The 20028-nt window shown below is 39.2% G+C and overlaps 1 protein-coding gene across 2 annotated transcripts; it reads left to right on the top strand.

Annotated features, from left to right (window-relative positions):
* The first annotated feature begins 3634 nt into the window (after positions 1–3634).
* Positions 3635–17133, top strand: LOC143964039 (olfactory receptor 1J4-like). 2 transcript variants are annotated; one of them, XM_077473753.1, is made up of 3 exons: positions 3635–3666; positions 3861–3940; positions 15801–17133. In XM_077473753.1, the coding sequence occupies exons 2-3, from the start codon at positions 3908–3910 to the stop codon at positions 16740–16742; spliced, it is 975 nt and encodes a 324-aa protein (XP_077329879.1). In that variant the 5' UTR covers positions 3635–3666; positions 3861–3907; the 3' UTR covers positions 16743–17133. The 2 variants fall into 2 exon arrangements, with proteins under 2 accessions (XP_077329879.1, XP_077329878.1); XM_077473752.1 differs by having other exon boundaries at positions 3641–3940.
* Positions 17134–20028: the final 2895 nt, after the last annotated feature.

Here is a 20028-nt window from a genome sequence, read left to right as displayed (position 1 = left end):
ACGAAGCACATCGGGAGGAGCGACATACTGACGTCACCATGCACTACATCCGTTGTTTGTTAGTACGGGCGTGTTGTATTGTAGACAGCTGGCCACTTTTTTATTCATTGTGCTTGTTTTATATGCCTATGGCGTCTGTTTTTTTTTACATTAATAAATGTCCGATGGGTTTTACCTATGGCCATCCCATCTCTCTTTATTTGAGCCTCTTTGCACCACCATACTTTTTCAGTATTGGCTGCCAGCGGAGGATTTGTTGTGCGGATACAGCTCTGACCAGAGGACCCTCCTACGGATGTGACGACCAGATCATGCACTGAAAAGGATTGAGGCCCTGGCTGGGTAATGGCCACAGGCAACTAATATCAGTTAGTGTGCGCTTCACTTGGTGGGGGATTTTATCCAGCAAAGTCACTTCAATTGTGGATTTAGTACAAGTCGTACTGAATATTGCACTAAGTATTGGACACTGATATATATATATATATATATATATATATATATATATATATATATATATATATATATATATATGTATATATATATATATATATATATATATATATATATATATATATATTTTGGACACTATTTCATTTCACCAGATTATTTTTACACAGGGATCTATTTTCATGATATAAGATCACTTTATTAATGATTCATTTTTGTCCACATACGTATTTAATTTATATTTGTGGTTAGTTTGGAGCACAACCTTTTTTATTTTTGTGGTATTTTGTGTGTATTACACTTGGTGTTGCTGCCAGTTAGCTTAATGTGTTAGTTTCCATCCAGCACAGTTTTTTTCTTTGCCATACTAATGGGAACTGAAGGGCATTGATGGGTTGCACTGATGAGCAGCACTGATGGGCATTACTGATGAGTACGGAAAGCCAGCACTGACTGGCATTACTAATAGGGATTGATTGCTGGCACTGGTGGGCACTGATTGCTGGCACTTCTGTTGCTTTATTGTTTACTGATTGCTGGTACTACTGGTGCTTTATTGATGATCAGTGCCCTGATTATGTGTCTTGCTGTCCCCTGAGCTCTGCTCACCACACACCTTCTTGCTTTTTCTTTTTCCATATGCCATTCACACGAGTTTTTACCTGAAATCTGAGTTTGGATATGCCTGGCTCCTGAAATACCATTTCTTCCTGGAATTTGGAGACCACTGGACGGTGGCTGTTGGGAATACTTACCCTTATCCGTGACCCAGGATGGTTAAATGAGGACTACATACCGGGATCCATCTTAGGGAAGGCCAGAGTGCAACCTTCTGTGATTAGAAGCCTTTCAGAACCACTGTCGTATGACAGGTGGGTCCAACATCATTGGTAAAAGTACCCACCCCTTATATCCATAGAAGGGTTTCATATAAACATCGCTTCAGTCAAATAGATTGTTACTGTTGGTTCCTTCCTTTTCTCTTGCTACATCTTGGATGAGAAGATTGGGCTTTTTCAACACGATAGGAGGATACTTTCACAGATAGACAAACTGTTAAAAGTTTTCTTTCAGCATTTATGATATGCAGCCTTATTTGCACTGTATTGCAGACTGTGGGACTATTCTTTCAGTATTTATTGCTTATATTTTTTTCATTTGTTGTTTACACATAATAATTGTTTACACAATATTAGCGCTACACTATTTTTTTCACAGCACACACTCTGTCAGACAATTACCAGAACTTCCGTGTTTACGTGTGACCAGCTGTAATTGGACACACCCGATCACAAGGTTAAAGAGCCGCGTCATTGGCTCTTTACAGAGATTGCTGTGCTGTTTGCCCCCCACGAGGGCTTGAGAGTGGTTGTTCTGGGACTATGGAATTTGATATCCTCCCAGAACGAGAGTCGCCCCATCATCATTTGATGGTGGGTGGGCAACAAGTGGTTAAATAAGAGATGCTGTGTCCGTGCCCTCTTAGGGGGAGTAACTGTCACACTTACTTTCTTCAGCGTATGTCCTTAGCTAGAAATGTGCAGAATGAAAATATTATTTTAGTTAAATTTGTTTAACTTGTTTTCGGAAATTCTTTTGTTTATTTAAGGTCCAATCAATTAGAATTTTCCAAATTTGGTCGAATTGAACTCAATTAGATCAAAATCAATCGAAAATATTTGAATTTAATTTGAATTCTATTCAAAATTTAATTAATAAAATTTGAAATTTGAACTTTGGAAGATGGCTATATTCTTTTTAATCCATTCAATTCTTTTGTTTTTTCTATTCTATTCTATTCTATTATTTTCTTTTCTATTTGTTATTGTTTTTTATTCTATTCAAATTCAAATTTATTCTATTCAAAATTTGAATTCCAGAATATGGCTGTAGTGTTATATTATTTCTATTGTTTTTTTTTTTTTCAATTCTATTCTATTATTTTATTTTCTATTGTATTCTAATTCTTTTTCTATTTTATTTGAAATTTTTGAAGAAGAATGTTATATACTTTCTATTGTATTGTATTGTATTCTTTCTTTTTTATATTCTATTATTTTCTATTATATTTGAATTACAATTTATTCTATTTGGAATTAAAATTTCAGAAGATGGTTATATTCTTTCTATTTTTTTATTCTACTCTGTTCCTTTATTTTCTACCTTTTTTATACAGTTCTTTTATTTTCTATTCTATTCTTTTTATTTTTTATTTTATTATTTTTTATTCTTTGATATTTTTTCTATTGTATTCCTTTATTTTCTCTTCTATTTTATTCTCTTCTGAAATTCAAATTTGATTCGAAAACTTTTCAAATTCAATTTGAAAACTATTTGAATTCGATTTGAAAACTATTCTCATTCACATTTCATCTGAAATCTTTGTTTCTTTATTTCAGATTCATCAGATTCATTTAAATCCATTACTATTGTAATTCATAAATTTCCGAATAACACTAACTTCTTCTGAATTTCAATTCTGGATGAAACAAAGCACACATGTCTACCCTTAGCCTTCTTGATTCAATTATACTGGGCATTCTATCGGGAAGACTGAGGGCATCTTGCAGCAAAAATTAAGTACTGTAGGAGATATCTATGGACTGAAGGAGTGTATTGTGTCTTTATATATTTTGTGCTCTAAAGCAGTGGTCATCAACCCTGTCCTCAGGGCCCACTAACAGGCCAGGTTTTATGTATTACCTTGGGGAGATGCAGACTAGAATACGGCAATCACTGAGCAGCAAATTATATCACCTGTGATGTTTTTCAGTTATCTTGCAAACCTGGCCTGTTAGTGGGCCCTGAGGACAGGGTTGATGACCACTGCTCTAAAGGATCATTTTTATTTTAAAAAACATGCTCAGAAGTGTGCTTTGAATCTATTGGATCAACATGACAGCCAGGAAACTACCATTGCAGAAGGAGAGGTAAGTAGTAGCAGACTACTTATGTATTTTAGCACAGGTTTCTTTCAAATGTTACACTTATGTCTCCGAGCAATACATTATTACATCATTTCATTTATTTTAAAAAAATATATTGCTAAAAAAAACTTTTTTCTTAATCAAAGACATAAACATAATTCCAAAGAGATCTTAGTTACTCTCTATGGAACCTTTAATCTGTGCAAAGAAATATATAAATGTTTCTGTTCAAAGGGTTTCTTATTTATCTTATATTACCTATCCAATGATACAGATCATACAGAACATTGTACGCTTACAATATATATAATAATATACTTATTTTCTCTCTTGCTCTTCTTCTATTTTATTCATTGTATAACCTCATATGTTTATTTTTTCATAGTTAAATATAAATTATGGTAAAAAATACCTCTTATAAAGACTATTCTTGTGATATTAAACATTAACTACTTTTTATATTTTTAACATTTTTATTTTCAGCTATATATTTTTTTATTTTTCATTTATTTCAATACACGTAACCACCTATGGATTTTTACGAGAGACCATTAGTAAATAGGGTAAGTAATTTATTTTTTACATTTCTAGCTAAATTCACTAAGTGATCGTTGATGAGAATAATAATTTGATAAATAATCATTTCTATAGCTTAGCGCATTGAGCAACTAGCTTAAGTCTCCACTTTTGTATGGCATTAAAGTGTATTTAAGTCCAAATACTAAAGTTGTGTAAATATGTTTCATTGCCTTGTAACTGTAATATACACACACACACACACACACACACACACACACACACACACACACACACACACACACACACACACACACTATCTCACAAAAGTGAGTACACCCCTCACATTTTTGTGTATATTTTATTCTATCTTTTCATGTGACAACACTGAAGAAATTATCCTTTGCTACAATGTAAAGTAGTGAGTGTACAGCTTGTATAACAGTGTACATTTTCTGTCCCCTCAAAATAACTCAACACACAGCCATTAATGTCTAAACCGCTGGCAACAAAAGTGAGCACACCCCTAAGTGAAAACGCCCAAATTGGGCCGAAAGTGTCAATATTTTGTGTCAATATTTTGTATGGCCGTCATTATTTTACAGCACTGCCTTAACCCTCTTGGGCATGGAGTTCACCAGATCTTCACAGGTTGCCACTGGAATCCTCTGCCACTCCTCCTTGACAACATCACAGAGCTGGTGGATGTTAGAGACCTTGCGCTCCTCCACCTTCCATATAAGGATGCCCTGCAGATGCTCAATAGGGTTGAGGTCTGGAGACATGCTTGGTCAGTCCATCACTTTTACCCTCCTCTTCTTTAGCACATTCGAAAATATTTTGTGACCCGACTTTAGGGCCATGTATCTCGGGGTCACTTGGTGCTAGACACTGGATATGTTGTAGTGCTAGTATTATTGTGTTTGCATACCAAATTTGGGGTTTCTAGCTATAAGTGACCTCGAGATATGTGGCCTGAAAATCGGGTCGCAAAATGTTATTAGTTATTAGAGCAATGAATGACATTTTGCGACCCGATTTTGGGGCAACATATCTCGGGGTCACTTATAGCTAGAAACCCCAAATTTGGTGTGGAGTTTCTAGCACCAAGTGACCCCGAGATACATGGCCCTAAAGTCGGGTCACAAAATATTTTCAAATGTGGTTGAAATAATGTCGAATCATGTTGAAATAATTTCGAATGCATTCGAAATTATTTCAACATGATTCGACATTATTTCAACTGCATTCGAAATGATTTCAACATGATTCAACATTATTTCAACCGCATTCGAAAATATTTTGTGACCCGAATTTAGGGCCATGTATCTCGGGGTCACTTGGTGCTAGACACTCCAAATTTGGATATGTTGTAGTGCTAGTATTATTGTGTTTGCATATCAAATTTGGGGTTTCTAGCTATAAGTAACCCCGAGATATGTGGCCCCATAATCGGGTCGCAAAATGTTATTAGTTATTAGAGCAGAGAATAACATTTTGTGACCCGATTTTGGGGCCACATATCTCGGGGTCACTTATAGCTAGAAACCCCAAATTTGGTATGCAAACACAATAGTACTAGCACTACAACATATCTAAATTTGGAGTTTCTAGCACCAAGTGACCCCGAGATACATGGCCCTAAAGTCGGGTCACAAAATATTTTCGAATGTGGTTGAAATAATGTCGAATCATGTTGAAATCATTTCCAATCCGGTAGAAATATTTTCGAATTTGGTTGAAATATTTTCGAATGTGGCCGATTTTTCGAATTCGGTAGAAAACTAAACGAAATCCGAAAATGAATTTAAGGAAGTTAACGAATATAACTAAACGAAATTAATGAATTAACGAATTAAAACAAAACTAAACTAAACAAATTTTTTCCTTTTGCACATGTCTATCATTTACTGACAGCATTTGGATTTTTGCTTCTAGTAGGGTCAATGGTAGTTCATATTTTGTGTCTTGTTCGTCCATGTGTTTCTGTTCCAGTATAAATCTCCATGCTTTTAATGAGATTTGTATTGTGGGGGGCAGTTTGTGTACTTTCCATTTAGACCATCTATCACTCATAACTAGATGAAGCAGATTATTTGTCGGTGCTGTTGTCCTTTCAATATCTACCCACAGTGGTAGCGGTGGCTTTTTGGAACCAATGTTTAAGTTGTAAATATCTACTAGACCCGTCCCTCCAGCTTTTTTATTTTTTAAGTAGGGTTATTGTGGGAGCATCTAGCTTTTTTGCCATTCCATATGTACTTCCAGCCTATAGTGGCTAAAGTTTTGATGTAGTGGTAGGGAATGTAGATTGGTAAGGTACAGGAAACATGTATAATATTTGTGGCAATATTAGCAGCTTATACGCTATTTTACTAAGCCATGATATTTCTTTCATGGACATATTTTTGGTTTGGGCTTCCAGTTTAGCAATCAACCGGATCATATTAGCTTTGGCTAGAGTGGAAGTTCTGTCTGTTAGTGTTATTCCAAGATATGTGATACCTCTTTTACGCCACGTATAAGGCAGTTGTGCTTGGAGTTTACATCTTGTACTAGGAGGGATTCCTACATCTAGTATCAAGGATTTAGAGAAATTAACCTTGTAGTATGATAGTTACCAAAGGTAGTGATAATTTTGTGGGTTTGTTTTAGAGATGTACTCAAGTTAGTTAAGAGTAGGATTACATTGTCCGCACATAGATTAATAGTATGTGATGTGGAGCCAAACTGGAAACCCATGATCGAGGGTGTGTTCTGATAGTTTCGGCTAGGGGTTCAATCATAATATTGAAGATGGAAGGGGATAGGGGACACCCCTGTCTTGTACCATTGCTGATATTGAATGGAGTAGATAAAGTGTTGGCAGTATATACCTGTGCCGTGGGACATGAGTACAATGCAATAATAGCCTGTAAAACAGAACCTCAAAATCCAAACTTAGTTAGCGTCATCCTCATATAGGTCCAGTGGACTCTATCGAATGCCTTCTCTGTGTCAATAGACAACAGCAGAGAAGGCGTTTGATTCTTTTCAGCATGATAAATTATATTGACAATTCTCCTGGTTGCGTCAGAGGTTTGTCTCCCCCTCACAAAGCATCTGGTCATAAGTGAAGGGATAATATTTGAGCGTCTTTTAGCCAGAAGTTTGGCATATACTTTGGTATCTGAATTGATAAGAGATATAGGTCTAAAGTTGGCCAGTGTGTTTGGTTCCTTTCCATGTTTTGGGAAAGAAACTATATGTGCCTTCAGCATTTCTGGAGGAAGGGTTGCAGTCTCAGCAGTTTTTTTGTATACAGTCACTAGATGTGGTGATAGAATACTTTTGAACGTTTTTAGGTATTCATTAGAGAAACCGTCTGGTCCGGGGGCTTTACCATTAGGAAGTGTGTCTATAGTTTTTTCAACCTCCTGGACGGTAAATGGTGCATTTAGTACTTCCAATTGTTGTGTAGAGAGGAATGGTAGGGTAATGTTCTGCAGGAATTCATGTATTTTGTCAGCGGTAGGTTGGGGTGTGCTGGGATCTTTATGTAAGTTATACAGTGAGCCATAATAGTCTGAAAGTTGGTTTGCTATATCTTGTGGGTGTATTATTTTGTGAGCTAATGTTGGGTGTTTTAGGAATGCTATCCTTGTCTTTGTGCATACAGCTTTTAACCTGTTTGCAAGGTACTTGCTTGCTTTGTTAGCATTAGTATAGTAATTTAGTTTCAGACGTCTGCGATGTTTGTCATACTGTTGTGTTAGCAACTCTCTGAGTTGTTCACGGATATAATTAAGTTTGTCAGTTATGAGTGTTGTTGGTGATTGTTTGTTTTGGGTTTCTAAGTTGTGAATGTTTGAGAGAATATTTTGAAGCTGCTGAGAACTCTGCCTTTGTTCCTCTTTGTGAAGAAGTGGTTGTAGCGCTGGTGTGTTTTTGGATTTAACCGATGATGCATCCATTGTTGGGTGTGATGTTATATTAAATCTCTGCAAATTAATACATTGCCGTACTTTAGTGAGTTAATTTTGTAAAGAACTCTTTTAAGGAAGTGGATTTCATGTATATTCGGAGCATAGATTGTGACTATGGTATATGGTTTCGAGTTTATGTCTCCTGAGACGATAATGAATCTGCCTTCTGTGTCAAGAAAAGTCTCCTTGGGTTGAAAGGATAGAGAGCATTTAAAAGCTAGTAAAACTCCTCCACTCTTTTTGTTTGGATTACAGGCCATGTAGATGTGTGGGTATTCCCTATGTGTGCATTGCGGTATTCTGTCAAATTGGAAGTGCATTTCTTGTACACAGAGAATATCCGCCTTATGTTTACTGGCTTCTTTCCAGAGAGAAAATCTTTTCACTTGGTGATTTAGCCCTCGGGCATTAATGGCTAAACAACATGTTATTGTCATTGTAGAGGGTAGGTAATATTTTGTGAGGTGTTGTTGGAGTACTCACTGTGTCCATTGGATTTGTCCTGGACTGCTGTTGTGCTTCCATCGAGGGATGTCTTGGAGTGATGAGTTCATTGGAAGTTTGTTATGCTTCAAACGTAACTATGCATATCAAAGAAACAGTAAAAGGAACAAAAGAAAAAGTTAAGATATGATAACAAGGGTGTTATAAGAAGTGGATCCATGAAATGATCCTTGAGCAGACGTCACTGCTATTGGTAACGTGGGGTTATTAAGGAGAGTAACTATGTGAGACTCATCCTTGGAGGCAAATTTGTGTGGTCCTGAGTATTATTTATGACCACACAAGTTTTATTGGTGCACTTATGGGAAACAACTTGCCAGTCATTCTGAATGTGTGGCAGCCCAGCTGGGGGAGAGTAGTTGGTGGTTTGGTCAGGAAGAATATTCCACTTCCATAGAGCGGTAAGCCCTTCCTCCAGTGAGGATATTGAGATTGTGGTGCCGTTGTGGGTGATAGAGAATGTTGCAGAGTATTTCCATTTTATGGAGGATTTTATGGTTCCTCAGTGCTTTGGTAATGGTCATTAGATAACGGTGGCATTGCAAGGTATGTCTAGAGAGATTAGGGAGCACTCCAATGTTGGCATATTGCTGGGGAATGTTGTCTTGTTTGCGGGATGCTTGCAAGATTTGATCCTTGATGTGGAAATAGTGTACCCTCAGTAAGACCCTAGGGATTTCAGCAGGTAGAAAGGATGGTTTTGTGATTCTATGAATCCTATCCATGATGAGGTCTTGTGCCGTTACCTCAGGAAGGGTGGAGAAGAGGGTTTGGGCAAACTGTAGAAGTTGATTGGGGGGGACAGCTTCTGGTATGCATTTTAACTTGAGGTTGTTCCTCCTTGATCTGTCCTCGAGGTCTGCCAGCTTATCTTTAATCCAATCTATGTCCTCCCCCTGTGCTGTGTGTGATTCAACCATTACATTGTATGAAGAGGTATATTCCTCCATTTTGTGTTCCACCTGATTCACCCTCTTACCTAGAGTGTACAGTTCTCTCCTGTTCTGTTATCACCCTTACCATGTCCACCTGTAGTGAAGACCTCAGAGACAGCAGCATATCTTTCAACATGGTATCTGATACTGGCCTGTCAGCTGTGGGGAAATCTGTAATGGGGTCTCCCTCCTGAGCACACTGAGTAGTGGTGGCGTGGTGAGGCCTGCTTACCTCCATATCCGGATCGGCTTGCGGCCTACTCGGGTACTCCCTCCGTGGCTTGGATTTGGCCGGGCTCCGTGTTGTGGGACTTGATGGGCCCGAGGAGGATTCGCTGGGCGAGTGAGTGGAGCGGTTGGAGGTGGATGGGAGCCCGTTATCTTGCTCCGTGTCTATGCTTTGTCCTCTGCTCCCGATCGCCGCTGACATTTTATTGAGGGCCATGGGCGGCATAAAAGTTTGTCATTTTCTGTGGTTGCTGAGGATGTTTTCGGTGTCTAGCCATCCTTGTTCGGCTCCTCGGGTGTTCATCTCCAAGTTAGCGCTGATTGGGGCTTTGGATACCGCTGGAGATTTCCGATAGCTGTAGATTGCCTCCCGTGGACGAGCAGAGCTCTAGATTACACGTCCATCTTGGAGACCGGTCGCCACACCCTCTTCCATTAAGGATTCTTATCACTCACTTGGATTGATATTTATGGACTCTTAAATCAATATTAATTATCACAGTTTTCTACTACGTTTAAAGGGGTTGTAAACCTTCAGTTTTTTTCACCTTAATGCATCCTATGCCTGCCCCTCCGCCACCCCATTTACTTACCTGAGCTCTCCAAAGTCCCATGTTGAGAACGAGCTGGCTTCTCAGATCTTCTCGGCCCGGTCTTCTTGGCTGTTCGTTGGATAGATTGATAGCAGTGCAGCCATTGGCTCGCACTGCTGTCAATCAAATCCAAAAGATGCGGCCGCCGTGGGGCAGGACTGAAACATACACTCTGTGTCTATGGAGGGGTTATCTTTTGTGGGGCGGAGCTGGGACCACAGAACAGCAGGATTGGGGACACTGTGCAAAACGAACTGCGCAGTCTAGGTACATATAACATGTTTGTTATTTTAAAAAAAAAACTAAAAAAAACCTCTCCAACCAATTTAATTTATTTATTATGTCATGTATCTATATATGGAAATTTAATTTTGTATCAATTATCACTATTTTTATCACGCTAAATTGATTATATGCATTTACATATTTATGGATATATGATTGGTTATTGTAGCGTGGTATGAAATTTATTTGATTTCTTTAATGCATTATTAGACTTTTGGTCTCACTACCAGCTGCTCCTCAGAGGTTCACAGTACAATTTTTATTTTTTTTGTTTATATTGGTCCAGGGTGCAAGGCTTATAGGTATTTCCTATCATTTTTCACTGGCAGAGCTACCCATCTCGGATGATGCAGTCTCCGAGTACACATTAAAACAAATGCTTATGACCCTGCAGAAGGGAATTCAGAGAGATACAGGAATACCCCACTTTTAAGTACACAATGGGTTTTATTTACTAAAGCTGGAAAGTGCAAAGTCAGGCTCACTTCTGCATAGAAACCAATGAGCTTCTAACCTCGGCCTGTTCAGTTAAGCTTTGGTAATAAAACCTGGAAGCTCATTGGTTTCTATGCAGAAATTAGCCTGATTTTGCACTTTCCAGCTTTAGTAAATAAACCCCATTGTGTACTTAAAAGTGGGGTATGCCTGTATTTACAAATCCATCTCCCACGTTCAAATGCAAGTAGATGACTTGGGGGGCCACACAGACAAAGTAGAAACACAGCTCACTGAGTTTACTGAGGCCTATAACGAGTTAGTAGACAACACATTCAAACAAAACTAGTAGACGTAGAAGATCGTTCTCCTGGGAAAACAAAAACAAATCTGTGGGAGCCCTGTGTCAGTATCCTCCCAGGATCTAACGGAATATCTGTAAAATCTGTTTAAGGCACTTATACCATCTTTGTCTGAGTTCAATCTCATAATCAACAGATCATGGGACCTTTAAATTTCTGCACATTACAGCGGATAAACCACAAAACTTCCTTACTCGCATCCACTTTTTCCAAACTATGGAAAAACTCCAACAAACAAAACTTGCCTTCCTTCCCAGAGTCATATACACATCTGGCTATCTTCTCAGATATCACTGATATCTCATCCTCTACGGCACAGAACAGAATGGAGCTTACTCCTGTCACCAAAATATTGCAGCAGCATAGCATCTCGTACAAATGGGGATTCCCCACCAAGATTTCTATCACCTATCAGGACAAAACAATTACTATTCTTCACCTGAAACAAGGTATGAAGCAAATCCACAACTGAGGCCTAGCGCCCTCACCAGATACAGGAGCCTCCATGCATGGATCAGCTGCTCCCATTGATGGAGACTGGCACACAATAACAAATAAATAACTGAAACTCCTGTTTCTTACTCCATAAGGTCCCGCATTCCAAGTTCACAACCCCCCTGTTCCAGTGGAATTCTTTGTGATTTGTTTCTGGTCACCAGTTTTTGCACTGTGTTGTTTCTTGTAGTGCTATTGGTTCTCTCCTACCCAGGTTAAAGTGTACTATGTACAAACATGTTCGTTTTTTGGGACTCTTCTCTCTCCCCTCTCTTGCCAATCTCCATTTTCTCTCTCACCCCTTTACTCAGGTATGACACACAGAATCAGAATTTTGCAAGGCTTAGAACTTTCATTGTTTGGCCTATATGAAATCAATTTGGTACTGTGAGATAGGTCTGGTTCTTTTCGGGGGCCTGTCAGGTACTCACCAGGGCCGAGTTGCTGAGAGCAGCTTCCTTTGCAACTGGGTGCACAGTACCCCTGACAGTGGCACAGGTTGCCAGCAGGTGACATGTAGGCAGAAGGTCTTCTTGGGAGAAGAGAAAAGATTCTGGAATTTTGGAATTAGGTGGGGGAAGTAAAATAAAATAATGATGATGATGAATGTCATTGGCTGAGTGTATCCAAAGAGGAGGAGCAGTAAAATAGATAGAACTAAGTACACACATACAGCCAACCTACTTTCACTTACGATTGCTAGCAGAGAGAGACACACCCACTGAATCATTTCAGAAGAAGTCAATCTTAGCTGGTCTGTTTGAATTGTCACTTGTCAGAGAACCCGGATTATTATTAAGCATAAGCACAGCAGCAGAACAATAGTGAAATAAGCTACAGTTAAACTTTTAAAGCTTTTTCCTAATAATCTTCTGCTATTGTGTTAGTGTGAGAACCTTATAGTGATACTAGTGTTGCTGCTAGTGTGGTTGTGATAGCCTCAGAGGCTGCCTGTGTTGTGGGGGGGATTTATTATTATAGAATCTTGTTACCTGTCTGATCAGTGATCGCTATCCCCAGTCCACCAGTTTCTGTTTGAACGAGTATATAATATATATACAGAAACACTTGTAGATGGCCCGGGAATGTCCTCCAATGCCTCCATGTCGCTCTCACAATGGGTTGCCGCCAAATTCGTTATTATCAGTCACTCACTATCTGACACCTGATATTGTGAGACTTAGACCATTCATTCAACATGAACGATGGAGATTCGGCAAAGCAACGAAAAACACACACGTTTATAATAATATTCGACGGAGCATCGAAACTGTACGACGCTGCAATCGTACATTTCCGGAGTCAAATGCTCCACCTATAAGCTATATAGAGTTCAGCAGCTCCGTCGAATCTTCTTTATACATTCGCCAGACACCATAAGTCTTCAAAGACAGATTTGACTATAATTCATGTGGATTTTCAGACGAATGCAATTTTTGAACGAAAAACAAAATAAATAAAACGAATTTTGGGAGTAACTAAATAAATTTATTTTTCGGATGAAAACGAAATTCCGAAACAAAATATTTCACTCTGCACATGTCTAGTATTCACTCAGCCATGTCCAAATTGTATACCGAACCCTCAGCCAAAGTCTGAATGTTCGAATTTATGTCAGCCTCATTCCCTATAACAAACAGGACAAGGGAGGCTGCCTGCTTTCCCCAATAATCTTTTATTTTCTTTGATCATGGAACCACTTGCTGAAAATGTTAGGTCCCATCCCCTGATTTCAGGACTATCAACTCTGCATAGTATAAAATAGGACTTTACGCTGATGACATACTAATATTCCTGACTAACCCAACACAATCCCTCTCACCCCTTAGATCATTTGGTCTGATATCCTTTACAAGCAACTCATTCTAAATCTCATATACTAGCTATTGGCCTTACATCTCACCTCAGACAACAAAATGTGGATGCCACTCCCTTTTCATGGGCATCTTTGGATACCTTGTCCTACTTAGGAATACAACTTATCTCCCCAAGCTTAAGAATGCTACCCCTCAATTTCTTGGTACTCATGAACACTTTAACAAAACTTTGTAGAAGCCTTAAATCTGACGTTGCCTTATGGGAAGATCTCTCTGACAAAAATGTATTTACTCCCACATATCTTGTACCTTTTCCGAACATTGCCCATTCTCCTACTCCCGATGCAACTTAGGAAAATTTAAAACCTCATGCACAACTTAATTTAGAATTCTAAGAAATCTTGCATTAGAACAATGATCTTGCATATGCCTACCAGACTTGCAGGAATGAGGGCTCCCAACGTCACCAATTACTTCAACGCAACCATCTCTTCGAAGCTGCTGCCTCGCAGCTGGACTTAAAATTCCTTCTGGGAGCTACTTGGACACAACTCAGGCACATTTCCTAGACACTATCAAAGCAAGAATTAAGGCATTGTCTACTGTGACTCGCCCCTCTCATGGAATCTCGAGACAGACATTACGCTTTCTGCCACTTACTGAGATAGTTGGAGCAGATAATACAAGATGTCTCGTTATCAAATTAGAAAAGAATTGGGATTCATACAATTTCACAGCTATATTCTATGACTCAATTATACTCCTTCCAAAAAGTCACCACCAAATTCTCCCAGAAGCCTTCAACTTAAGTGTGTCACACACTTCAAGGAATCATTCCTTTCATGACACTAATACCTTCTGTCCATAATAAATACTCCACCACCCCTGCAGTTAGGAGTGAAACCCCTCTACTTCTTACTTATAAGCCCTACAAACTCACAAAAAAAATTCCTCTATGTTCTACTGGGAAACTGCCTTATAGTTCTGTGCCGACCATGAGCAACAGTATGCGACCACGCGGTTCCCCCTCAAACACTCCAGATGCCTCTCACACTGGAAAGCATCCCAAATGCTCCTCCAGAAGTAGTATTTATCCCCTCAAAACTGTCCACAATATACCCCGATCACTCCCTACAATGTTAGAAAAACTGTGGACATATAGGAGGTTATTTACTAAAGGAAAATCTACTTTGCACTGCAAGTGCACTTGAAAATGCACTAAAAGTGCACTTGGAAGTAAAGTTGCTGTAGATCCGAGGGGGACATGCAAAAAACACCATTTTAGATTGCACCCGATTGAATGATAAAATCAGCAGAGCCTCCACTCATTTCAGATCTACCCCTTAGATTTAGAGCGACTGAACTTCCAAGTGCACTTTCAATGCACTTTCAAGTGCACATGCAGTGCAAAGTGCATTTGCCTTTCGTAAATAACCCCCATAGGCTCAGACACACATATTTGGTGATTTTGGTCCAAAGTTGCTGCCTTTTGGAGTGCTATTTTCACTTTGGCCCTTCTCCATCCCCAAACTCCCACTTAAACAAGACCCAAAACTTGCCTTACTAGGAATTGGTATGGAAACTTGGCCTCCTGAATCTCACGCTATCCTGACTCATATTCGCATATCAGCCAAATTCACCATTACTAGGAGCTGGAAACAAGAAATACCCCCTGATGTCAAAAACATGTTACAAACCTGGAATGAACACGCTCTGTTTTAATCTATGTTTGCTAATGCCCACTTCCTCAAGGACAAGTTCCTTACCACCTGGTCTCAATGGCTTTCCCATCCATTATGCACTCTATCCCTTCCATAACATTGTAAAGCAACTTAGCTTCACCATCATCCATATAAGCTCCTTTTTTTTTTTGGGTGTCATACCTGTCTCTAAATGTTTGCATATGTCCACACTCCTCTCTTCACTTCCTAACAACCCTATGCCTCACTTCCCTAATCCCTCCCAATTTCCTTCTCTCCCCCCTCTCTCTTTCCTTCTTTCCACTACTGAGCCCAGCCACCCTCAAGGATACTGTTTCCTTTTTGTCAAATCAAGTGGCTGCATTGGCTAAATATTAATCTACCGTACACCCTGGCACTTTTCATTTTACTTTGCCGTATTGTATTTTGGTTTTACTATATTAAATCAATAAAGACATATTGAAACTAAAAAAAATAAACATGGGTTCACCTTATTTACTATTATTAATTTTGCAAAATGAAAATATACTTTTAATCCTACTTCTAAGCTATATGCATGTTTTAATAATCTTCTCTTATATAACACAGACTACACATAAAGGAAATGTCACCACATTTTTCATTTTGAAGTTCAACAGCAATGCTGTATATAATCTGCTGCTCTTCACCTTGGTCCTTATTATATACATTGTGACAATATGTGGAAACTTCTTGATCATCATGTTGGTATATTACAGCAAGACCCTTCATTCTCCCATGTACTTCTTCCTCTCCCAACTCTCTATATCTGACATCATTCTGACCACCGATATTGCTCCTCACATGTTACATGTTGTTCTACATGAGAGGACCTCCATATCCTTTTCTGGTTGCATCACTCAGTATTTTGTATTTTGTTCAACAGAAGGATTTGAATGTTACCTTCTGACAGTGATGTCCTATGACCGCTATCTGGCCATCTGCTCTCCTCTGCATTATACCTCCATTATGAAACAAACACTTTGCATTCAACTAGTTCTTGTATCCTGGATTTTCAGCTGTTCTATAGGATTAATACCAACACTTGAAATAAGTCAACTAGAATTCTGTGGGCCAAATGTTATTGACTATTTATTTTGTGATTTCAATCCTCTTGTGGAACTTTCTTGTTCGGATATATCCAGAGCTCAAATGGAAGTTACCTTTTTGTGTGTTCCTATCATAATATTACCCTTTCTGATGATAGTGGTTTCATATACTTACATTGTTTTAACTCTGATAAAGATACCCTCCTCTTTGGGAAGACTGAAATCCTTCTCCACTTGTAGCTCCCATCTTACTGTCGTCTTTATGTTTTACGGAACCCTAACTGCCACATATTTGATTCCAAACAAAGGACAATCACAAACGACCAGGAAGATAATGCCACTGTTGTACACAGTTTTTACTCCCTTTGTAAATCCTTTCATATACAGCTTGAGGAATAAAGATATCATGAAAATAGTAAATAGTTGGCTCCATTCACTGAAGCAGATCGCATGTGGTATTTAGGTCATCAAACTTATTTTTCCCAAATATCTCATGTGATAATGAAAATGTCAATTCACTATCCCTTTATGCTATATTTACCTCAAAAAACAAAAACAAAATGTTTGCTAAATACCCCATGAAAGTATGTTAAAGTCAATTCACAAAAAAATAAATAAATAAACGAGGTGGTAAATAAGTAGTGGTCCAGACATGTGGTATTTAAGGAATGTAAAAATATAATAGCCAATTTGGAGTAGTCTCTACATTTGTGGATCAATAGTCTCTCAACAGTAATACATAGAAGTCAAAATATGGATAAAAACAGAAACGATGAGGTGGATTTACTAAAATATTTGGACGTGTAGTTGCTCCAGAGCTGAGTAGTCAAAATGTGGCTAGAGATCAATTTCCAAAAAATCTGTATGCATAAAGGTACTGACATCCCATTTCGTTTGAGAAATAGTAAAGTACTGGATAGGGGATTTTAAAGGTACATATTTCAGATATACACTACAACGTGTTATTATAAAAGTACAAAAAATACGGATTAATCTTTGAGGGGTCTGGGTTTTGGTCGTCCATCCACCGTGGAGCTGCCAGCCTGGAATTGTGGATTTAATCCATACCTTGGGGGACATCACCAAGATGGGCATCCACCATCTCTGGCTCCTAAGCCTCTCAAGCTCACATGACGCATTGCCATATGGTGTATGTGTCCATCGCTTACGGTAAGAGTACCCATACTCTTATCTGTATGTCATAGCAGTTTGATGTAGACGCCATTTTTATTGCAAACCAGTGCTGGAAGATAAAGCCCCTTAAGTGGACTGATATCAGTCAATCACCTCTTCACTTATGGTCACTGTTGTTGTTCTCTTCTTTCACAGGATTAAGGACTTGTCACTTTTTTTATTTAGTTATTATTTTATTTTTTTAGCGCTACACTTTATTTTTTTTTGTGTATAAACAAGTATATACACAATATTATCAAAAGTACACACATGAACTTTAATGGCATCCCAGTCTTAGTCCATAGGGTTTAATATTGAGTTGGCCCACCTTTGCAGCTCTAAGCCCTTGTACACACGGTCGGAGATTCAGACGGAATGTTTCCTATCGGACCGTTTTGTCGGATATTCCGACTGTGTGGTCTGCATCGGACTGTTTCCGTCGGAGTATCCGACGGACCAACTTTTCCAACTTGCCAGTAAAATTTTCTGACAAAATGCTCCGATCGGACATACTCCGATCATGTGTAGCCTACTTCGACGGACAAGGTGCCACGCATGCTCACAATCCAACTCGGACATGGAAGCGCTCGCTCAGGTAAAACTACTGCTCGTAATCGATATAGCACATTCGTCACGCTGCAATGTTAAAATTTTTTTCATGAAGCGCATTCTTTTGTTCTTTACAATGCTGCAAGAATTAACTTCTTTTGATGCTCATAGTCACACACACTTCTCCCGAACGTATTTCTTCAGTCTTTTTTACTCATTTCAGCAATACAATATTTTAAATCGTCACATCTACACATTTTGTTTTTGTTTTTTTGGGAATTTTGTGTTTGTTTTTTTAATCAACATCTTCTTTTTTGACAGTTTGCTCATCTTTGCATTTTTTGGGGTGTGTTTCGTGTGTCAACTTACCACAACACCATTATTATCTTTTTTGTATTTTGTTTTTCTTTTTTAATCTACAGGAGGTTGTTTGGAGTTGGTGCCCCTTGTTATTCATTTCACTTTGTATTTTTGAAATGTACCTGCCTACTCACAAATAAACTGTCCTTTTTGAAGTAAAACACATACGCAAGTATTTCTTAAAAAAAAAAAAAACTTTATTTCAAACAACTAAAAAGAGGGAGGCAGCGCTGGAGAAACTTGGCAATTTGGCGAAGCCTTTGGCCCCCAGGGCAGACATGAACTAATTTGAAAATGCTAAATTGGTGGCCTGAGGAGTACATATCTCAGGGAGAGAAGTCTGGTCCAGAAGTGCTAGAGATCAGGAAAAGCAGATGCCATCTATGTCCCCAGGATGTGGTTCTACAAGAGGCTGCATCTTCTGTCAGACCAGACTTAACCCAGGCCATCACTCTCTCGTCTTCCTTAAGCACTTCCCGCCAGGCTACCTTCCAGGCTGTGGCTGGGCTCCTGTAGTTGGGGCAGGAGGAGGAGAAGGGGGGTGATGGTAGACCTCCTGGCTACCACTTGCCACAGCCTCCCCCCGGCTGAGGTCTTCCTGTGTATGAAAATGGGACATCGTTTTAGTTTTTTGCTCATCAATCACACCATTTTGTGCTCATGACTGTTGCAAATTGAATGTTACCAAATAGAACAGACTATCATTCTGAGCCCAGCATTTTCCATTCTTGTCCCAATCATTTTTGGTCACTACTGTCTATTGAGATGTAAACCACTTTGTTAAATCACAACTTACTAATCAATAATAACATCTAGTTAACATCACTATACCTGTCTCAAGCTGGGCCCCTCCACATGTTGTTGCCTGGAAGGCACAGGTTGGACATCGGAAGCCTCAGCTGGGGGTGAAGGAAGCCTTGAAGGAAGACTGGAGAGTGGTGGCCTGGGTTCCCCCTGGTCTGCCAGAAAATGCAGCCTCTCGTAGTACAACATTCTGGGGATATAAATGGCATCTGGATCTCCTGATCTCAGGGAATCCTGGAACTTCTTGCACTCCCTGAGATAAGTACACCTCAGGGCACCAATTCTGGCCATCATAAAGGTCATGTCTGCCATGGGAAGCATGATCTTAACCAAACCAAGCACTTTCTCCAGCGCTGCCTTCCTCTTTCTTGGGTCCTTAGAAAGGGGGGTTTTCATTTGCCACAGGCAGGGCAGCTCCCTCAGCATATCAATGATCATTTCTAGAAAATGAGGTTCCTTGAAGGGGTCCATCTTGTCTGCAAGATACAACACAAGACAAAACCTAATAATTTCAGGCTAAACTCTCTATAATCTTGTGCCAATATAGGCCTCAATCTATAAGCAGTATAGGCTAGTGATGTACCAAGTTAAAATTGTACCTTTGTTTGAACGATCAGAGTTTCAGTTCCTCCTTCATCTACTCACAGATCGTACGTATGACACACGCGTGTTGGGTTCTATATACAGTGCGCATGCGTGAAACTCCGCCCGCCCCTGATGTTCTTTCTAGACTATTCCCCGCCCCTTTGCTTTCGGCGCAGTGGGGAGAGGACATAGCGGAGAGAACGCAGGTGCGCAATCAGAGTTCCACTAACGAGGAGAAGGGCGAGAAAAGCCCGGAGCCTGAAACGTACCGATCCTGG

Source organism: Lithobates pipiens, unplaced genomic scaffold (genome assembly GCF_037356315.1).
Source record: "Lithobates pipiens isolate NorthernLeopardFrog02 unplaced genomic scaffold, aLitPip1_a1.2 Scaffold_8, whole genome shotgun sequence".
NCBI lineage: Eukaryota > Metazoa > Chordata > Amphibia > Anura > Ranidae > Lithobates > Lithobates pipiens.
The sequence above is the reverse complement of the archived record's forward strand: the minus strand, read 5'-3'. Positions and strand labels throughout refer to the sequence as shown.